The sequence below is a fragment of the Hylobates moloch genome, unplaced genomic scaffold, assembly GCF_009828535.3.
Source record: "Hylobates moloch isolate HMO894 unplaced genomic scaffold, HMol_V3 SCAFFOLD_60, whole genome shotgun sequence".
In the NCBI taxonomy this organism is placed as follows: Eukaryota; Metazoa; Chordata; class Mammalia; order Primates; family Hylobatidae; genus Hylobates; species Hylobates moloch.
The window spans coordinates 145,597-153,432 of NW_026652335.1; the positions used below are offsets into that span (position 1 = coordinate 145,597).

General features: G+C 50.2%; 1 protein-coding gene across 6 annotated transcripts in view; it reads left to right on the top strand.

The window, feature by feature from the left end:
• Positions 1 to 7,022, top strand: part of LOC116463765 (axin-2) — a 116,960-nt gene extending 109,938 nt beyond the window's left edge. For 4 of the 6 annotated variants that reach the window (XM_032147020.2, XM_032147028.2, XM_032147025.2 and 1 more), the window contains 2 exons: positions 1,537 to 1,704; positions 5,488 to 6,989. In XM_032147020.2, the coding sequence (XP_032002911.1) occupies positions 1,537 to 1,704; positions 5,488 to 5,614 (295 nt within the window). In that variant the 3' untranslated portion in view covers positions 5,615 to 6,989. Of the gene's footprint in view, positions 1 to 1,536; positions 1,705 to 5,487 lie in introns of all 6 variants that reach the window. The other 2 variants (XM_032147024.2, XM_032147029.2) reach the window with 1 other exon arrangement.
• Positions 7,023 to 7,836: the final 814 nt, after the last annotated feature.

Below are 7,836 nucleotides of genomic sequence, written 5' to 3' on the forward strand. Positions count from 1 at the left end.
CTGACATTACTGAGATCTGCCGAGTGGTTTGTGTTTCGGAATATTCGCTATCTGGAGTTTCATTTTCATGAAGCTCTTTTTGGTTGTTAAAATCACTTTGATTTTAGTGCTAGGGATGAGGAACAGTAAACGTAGATGTTGCCGTCCGTGTCCTGCCAACAAATGCGTCATAGCAAAAGTTTTTCTGGTCATACACAAATCAAAAGCTGGGACATGAAGCCATTAGCAGAAGGGTAGAAGGGACCTCAAATTCAGCTGGAAAAGTTGCCCCCATTCAACTTGCAATTTAGTAGTACTGGAAACATTTGTCACCCCTGAGCAGAAAGATCAGTCTCCACTGTAGCAGAGATGGAGGGGCCCATCCTTGTGTTTTTGTTTGGAGAAGACAGAATATCTTCCCCCAAATTGGGCAGTGATTCTTCTTGTAAATTTAGTCTCTTTCAAAGTAGGTTGAGGAGCTTGCTCAATTTAATTACTGGATGGTGCAATTAAAAAGAAATCTGCTAAAGAGATCTAAAATGGTCTATAGAAAGTTTTCTTTCTTAATGTCTTCATCCTGATCAATGAGCAATGTTTGAAGTCCTCAATAGGCCACCGCCCTGGACCCTTTCATTGTTTCAATTAGTTGACCCTAAGTGTACCAGCTGTCCGGGTCTGGGCCAGCCACTTTTTTTTTTTTTCTTTTTGAGACAGAGTCTCACCCTGTTGCCCAGGCTGGAGTACAGTGGCTCAATCTCGGCTCACTGCAGCCTCCGCCTCCTGAGTTCGGGCAATTTTCCTGCCTCAGCCTCCTGAGTAGCTGGGATTGCAGGCGCCCACCACCACGCCCAGCTCATTTTTTGTATTGTTAGTAGAGACAGGGTTTCACCATGTTGGCCAGGCTGGTCTCAAACTCCTGGCCTCAAGTGATCCGCCCACCTCGGCCTCCCAAAGTGCTGGGATTACAGGCGTGAGCCACCACGCCCGGCCTAGCAGCGTTTTTTTCAAGCCATTCTACAAACTGTCAGAATAAATGGGGAAATGGACATGACTGTGCCATAGCCCCCATTAGTTGTTCTCATTCTGCTGGAATAAGGGGTGGGCTTTAGGCATTCTGAGTTCATGCCATCCCAAAGGTGTCCTGCTCTGGGTTTGTCTCTTTAGCACTCTCCAATCCAGGTGAGACCCGGCATCTCTGTGATAATTTCTCTTCTCTCATCTTCTTGGGGAAGCGCCCCATTTATGCCAACCTGAAAGAGGCCGCTGTATACCTTCATTTGGTGGCAGTGGGGGAAATGATACCAATCTGTACAACCAAAAGGCAATCATCCTTTTCTGCATGCTCCATGCAGCACACGTGGGGTTGGACTATGTGTCCCTGAGAGCTGCCTGACTCTGGGATGTAGGGCTCTGCCCTAGCCCCCACTTTGGGTTTACAATTGCAGCCCTAGTGTTTGGATACCCTGTCACTTATGCACATGTGCGCACGTGTGTGTTTGCTTTAGATGTGTGTCTGCTTTAAAATGCTAAACTTGTTCCATTCCATCTTATTTTCAGTCACAAAGAGCCAAAGAAACTGGCAGGTGTCCACGCGCTCCAGGCCAGTGAGTTGGTTGTCACTTACTTTTTCTGTGGGGAAGAAATTCCATACCGGAGGATGCTGAAGGCTCAGAGCTTGACCCTGGGCCACTTTAAAGAGCAGCTCAGCAAAAAGGGAAATTATAGGTAAGAGTCCTGTGGCTTTTTTCTGCTCTGAGTTTGTTTGCTGAGAACCAAGAGCCAGAGCCTGGAGCAGCTCCCCTGGCTGAGCAGACCTGGGCGGGGCAGGGTGGGAGGGGGCTCAGCAGGCGCTGGGGGAGGCTCCTTCTCATTTCTTCTCTCCCCTCACACTAGCAGCAATAACGAAGCAGCAGCCGCAAGAGGGAGGCTGCGTGGAGGGTTCTCTGGGGGACTTGGCCAGGCTCTTTCCACCAGGTGAACCAGACTGAGGAAAGAAAAGGAGCAGCTGCTTGCTCTGACAGGAGAGTGGGGCTCAGGCCGCACTGCAGAGGCTTTACCTGCAATTGAGGGACTTGTGAGCGAGCGGGGAGCAGGGAGAAAAAAGAGGGACAGGCACATTGATTAGGAGGGAGGGTCTGGAAGCACCGCCCTCCTGGCTTGAGTTTAGGAGAGACCCCACACTGAAGTGAGGAACCATACCTAGGAAAAGTCCGCCGTGTTTTTCTCAGCCTGCCTTTCCACCTGAAGAGCCTCCCTGGCTTTTATGGGCCATTAGGAGCAGGGATGCGCCTTTGTCCATAACGGAGAAGGGGCTGGACCTGCGGGTGGCCACAGGGTGAATAGGGCAGTCTACTCCCCCTGTCCGGGCCCGGCTGCCTTCTCCCCTGCAGGGGCTTCAGGAAGGGAACTTCCTGGTCTCCTTACCTTGTCTGTAGAGTGGACGAAGGTGCCCTTGAGAAGGTCCATGCTGACTTTTTAGGGCCCTTGAGAGGGTTCAAGAGCTGAGGAGGATGAGGGCCAGCCCTAGGCTATTCCTTCTCTTGATCACTTCCCTCGTAAGAAGCAAGTGATGACTCTGCCTCGGTTCATCTGGAGTCCTCCCTTGCCCCTCTCCATGGCCTGCAGCCCAAGAGAATGTGTGGATTCTGCTCCAGTTCTGTCCCAGGTTTAGGACTCCAGACAGGGACAAGGATGAGACAGGGGCACCCTAGTTTAAGGAGGTGCTCACTCTGGGGTCTACACCTGAGACAGAGTTCCAACTCCTCAGCTGTGTGCCATTGTCACTGTGCCAGGACCACAGTCTATGCCCAGGTGTGAACCCATTGCCGCCACCAGGGCCAGGGGTGTGAGTGGAAAACTCTGAATAGCACTTGGTAACCTGCCAGGTGGGCATGGGCTCCTCGACGGGGGTGAGTCCACCTGCAGGGCTCTGAGACACCCTCCCCTCTAGAGCAGGCCCTGTGTAGTTGTACCAGCCTCCTTCATCTGGGTGTTAGTGTGGGCGGGGGCTCAAAGTGATTCTCTTTGGAAGGGGGAGGGGATGGAGGTTGGACTGAGCCCCTGGAGGTAACTGGCCAGCAGGGCGTGTCGCTGGGTCTGGATATTCCCTTTTACACCTGGGCAGAGACAGTTGTGAAAAGGTATCAAAGGGATGGGGGAACAGGCCTGGCTGCTGCTGCTGCTGCTGCTTTTATCTTGAAAAGACACAAGGTGAAACTAATGACACAAGTGTGCCCTTCTGGGGATTCATTTTGATCTTGGCTTTGTCTGGGCTGGACTTTGAATGGAACTGCAGGTGACGTCGGAGAAGAGCCACGTGGCGCTGGCATAGGCTTGTGGGGAAGGTGCCTCCTTCAGCTGCTCTGGCCACATCTGGCTCTGATTTTTTTTTTTTCTCCCCAAGGCACAGTTAATCAGCCTGGCTTTGAAGCCCTGGCCTCCCTTTTAATGCACAAAGACTTGCACAAATGGTCAACTCTCCGATCCTCTCCAGTTCTTTCCTGAGTGGATCAGGCTGTGGGAAGGCCCTCCCAGCTGCCTTATCTCTGCAGGGCCTGAGCTAGACTCAGTGCCCTCCTGGGGTAGGACAGGGACACAGGGTGTCATGCCTCACCCTTCCAGCAGGGCTGGTGCTTCAACATCTCAATTTGTACGAATACATCCCCCCTTCAAAAAAAATAAAAAAGACCCAGTGAGGTTGGGGCCGTGGAGCAGGGGTGGGAGGTGGGGGGACCTGGGATGCGTTGAGTAATCTCAGCATGGCAGGGGTTCAAAAAGCAAACAGTCCCTTCAGACGCGCCAGACGCTATTGGTGCCAGATGTCAGAAGAAAGCAAAGTTTGCCACATAAAGCATGTTGCAGTGGAAAAGCCTGTTTCTTGGAGAAAATGAGGGCAGTGCAGTGCGTTTGAAGTCCTGGGGGCGGGGCTGAGAGAATGTGGCCTCTCTCCTCTCTGGAGGAGGTTGCAATTATGTAAAAGGTCGCTGCATGTTTGCTCAGACATGCTGTGAAAGCCCAACTTGGTAAACCCTGGAGGGGTCGGAGCTGGGGCCAAAGGGGTCTGACGGAGGGTGGCGTTGGGATTTGAGCCTCTTATGTGGAGAAGTGACTTTTCCCCCCACTGTCCCCAGTCTCCTGTGCACAGAGCCCCTCCCCATTTTCTCACTGTCTCCTCACGCTCCCCCGGGAATTTTGACCCCTTGACATGACGTGTCTTCAGTGCTGCCTAGTCAGATCCATGCCGTTGTTCACCCTACTGCATTAGCTGGGTCAGGAATGCTAAAAACAAAGAACCTTGACTAAACCCAGCTGTTCACTGTATTTAGCCTTATCTCCTACAAAAGTATTTGGCTTGCCTTTATTAAAGAGGGAAAAAATTGAGCTCTAACCAAGGGGAGTTAATTTTTTTTTTATTTTTAAAGGGAAAAGACAAAGCCCAACCATAACCCTGAGACACAATTAAATGCTCGAAAGGTTCTCCCATCCCCCCAGGGGACTGTGACCTTCCCTCTGTGAGTGGCCTTTATGGGCTGGAAATGACAGCCTGCAGGGGCAAGTTTAATCCCTCTGAGGGGTCTCCCTTGGCTGGGGACAGGGAAGGAAGAGGCCCTCGCTTAATTTCCTCAGAAGGGGTTTGGGGGTGGGCCTGGCCCAAGAGGACAGCAGTTGTTTCCGAATGTGGCGCTCCTGAGAGGCCAGGCATTTGCATCTGTACAATTAAACAGCCTCAGAAGAAAGAACGCTGGGGAGGGATGAAAGGAGCCTTTAATCAACGAGCATAATAGAAGGGCCTTTGCTGTTTGACCCTGGAGGGGTGGGATGGGAGAAGAGGCCTGGAAATGGGGAGAAGAGGGGAGGGCATCATGGGGCCAGTGCCGTCTGTTTGGCCCTGGGAAGCTGTGCTGGGCTGGCTTGCCTCCTGTGTGGCTGTGCCAGGGCCATCCAGGAGTGTTGCACTTGGTCCCTGGAGGATGGCAAGGCCGAGAGGCTTCTGGACTGCTAAACCATCTGGAAGTCAGCCTTTTACAGACTTCAGCAGGTTCCGGCTCTCCAGGTGTGATGGGTTCAGGATGGCTGAACCTGGAGATAGTCTGGAGTCTCTTTGAAGGACCTGCTTGGCTCCTGCTGCAAATGAACTGCAGGCATTTGTCCTTCCCTTCCCTCCCCCACTCCACTGCTGAAAAAGGTTGGAGGGGAAAAGCAGCTCTGCTTTTCACAGTGTATGTGTGTCAGGAGACAGCAGAGGTGCTGGGCTGAAGATTGCAGGTGGCAGGCCCAGCCCAGGCTGCTGCTCAGTGGGTGCCCAGCCTTCATCATCTCGGCCCACCTGCTGCTTGTGGTGTGGCCAGTCCCAGTTGCCATCTTAAAGCAGATGTGGGCAACAGTGTCCATGCACACCTGCCATAGCAAATTCCTAGGATACCTCAGTCCTCCATGTTGGTATGCTTTTCTTTTCAACAATGTGGAAAATGCAGTTTACCAAGAAGCTTTTCTGGTTTTCCTTTTAAGGTATTACTTCAAAAAAGCAAGCGATGAGTTTGCCTGTGGAGCGGTGTTTGAGGAGATCTGGGAGGATGAGACGGTGCTCCCGATGTATGAAGGCCGGATTCTGGGCAAAGTGGAGCGGATCGATTGAGCCTTGGGGTCTGGCTTTGGTGAACTGTTGGAGCCCGAAGCTCTTGTGAACTGTCTTGGCTGTGAGCAAGTGCGACAAAACAATTTGAAGGAAAATTAAACCAATGAAGAAGACAAAGTCTAAGGAAGAATCGGCCAGTGGGCCTTCGGGAGGGCGGGGGGAGGTTGATTTTCATGATTCATGAGCTGGGTACTGACTGAGATAAGAAAAGCCTGAACTATTTATTAAAAACATGACCACTCTTGGCTATTGAAGATGCTGCCTGTATTTGAGAGACTGCCATACATAATATATGACTTCCTAGGGATCTGAAATCCATAAACTAAGAGAAACTGTGTATAGCTTACCTGAACAGGAATCCTTACTGATATTTATAGAACAGTTGATTTCCCCCATCCCCAGTTTATGGATATGCTGCTTTAAACTTGGAAGGGGGAGACAGGAAGTTTTAATTGTTCTGACTAAACTTAGGAGTTGAGCTAGGAGTGCGTTCATGGTTTCTTCACTAACAGAGGAATTATGCTTTGCACTGCGTCCCTCCAAGCGAAGACAGACTTTTTTAGACAGACTTTTTAAAATGGTGCCCTACCATTGACACATGCAGAAATTGGTGCATTTTTTTTTTTTCCTATGCTGCTCTGTTTGTCTTAAAGGTCTTGAGGGTTGACCATGTTGCGTCATCATCAACATTTTGGGGGTTGTGTTGGATGGGATGATCCGTTGCAGAAGGAGAGGCAGGGAACCCCGCTCTTTGGGGCCCCAGGTTGATCGTGTGACTGAGGCTCCACCTCATGTAGCCTCCCCAGGCCCAGGGCCCTGAGGCCTGCTAGAATCACTGCCACTGTGCTTTCGTGGAAACGACAGTTCCTTGTTTTTTTTGTTTCTGTTTTTGTTTTACATTAGTCATTGGACTACAGCCATTCAGGAACTACCCCCTGCCCCGCAAAGAAACGAACAGTTGTAGGGAGACCCAGCAGCACCTTTCCTCCACATACCTTCATTTTGATGTTCGGGTTTTTGTGTTAAGTTAATCTGTACATTCTGTTTGCCATTGTTACTTGTACTATACATCTGTATATAGTGTACGGCAAAAGAGTATTAATCCACTATCTCTAGTGCTTGACTTTAAATCAGTACAGTACCTGTACCTGCACGGTCACCCGCTCCGTGTGTCGCCCTATATTGAGGGCTCAAGCTTTCCCTTGTTTTTTGAAAGGGGTTTATGTATAAATATATTTTATGCCTTTTTATTACAAGTCTTGTACTCAATGACTTTTGTCATGACATTTTGTTCTACTTATACTGTAAATTATGCATTATAAAGAGTTCATTTAAGGAAAATTACTTGGTACAATAATTATTGTAATTAAGAGATGTAGCCTTTATTAAAATTTTATATTTTTCAAAACATCGGCCTCCTCGTCTTTGAATCCCCAGGGTGGGAACAGGGCGGAGGGGCCCTTTTGTGTGTAGACATCTGTGCTTGATTTCCCATCTTGCCCAAGCCGGGTCTCTGACCTCGAGCCCCGACCTGATGTGGACCCACCTGGAGGTTTTGTAAAACCATTTATTCAAATCACCTGGCTACTGGCTGAGGCTTTTCTTGCCTTGGAGCAGGCTGTAGACGACATCTCCTTTGGGGTCCTCTTCCCTGTAACACCTCCATTCAGCCTCTTCCTCCTGGGCAGATTGTCTCCAGTCCGGCCAGGTAGGTGCAGGGGACCAGGGGATGAGAGAAGGCCCTCCCAGGAGTTTCAATAGGTGTCTCCGACATGAAAGCCATTCAGCAGATGGTTTCAAAGACCTGGAATGTCCACGTGGGGCCAATGGACTTAGAGATCAAAGCTAGCCAGGCAACCCTCCCCATTCTGGGAGCTGATCAACAAGGCTGACTATTAATCCTATCTGAGTATTTTATCGTGGGCCGTTAGGTGTCAGGAACATAGCAAGCAGGTGGTTCAGGAGGAGGCGACACGGGCAGCTTCTGCACCGCTCAGTGGACAGGTGTGCTTGTGTGGCTGAGGACCTCAGCAGGCAGTTGCCCGCTCAACTAACGTGCCCTCCCTGTACCCTGAGCACTTGGCATGCATGCCAGGCCATACTTCAGATCTGGGAAAGCGGGTCTTTTTAGTGGAGTCCTAGGAAGAACCCTTTTTAAAAATAGAGGATCTGTAACTGCAGTTAGACTTGACTTCTTTTTTTTTTTTTTTTTTTTTTTTTTT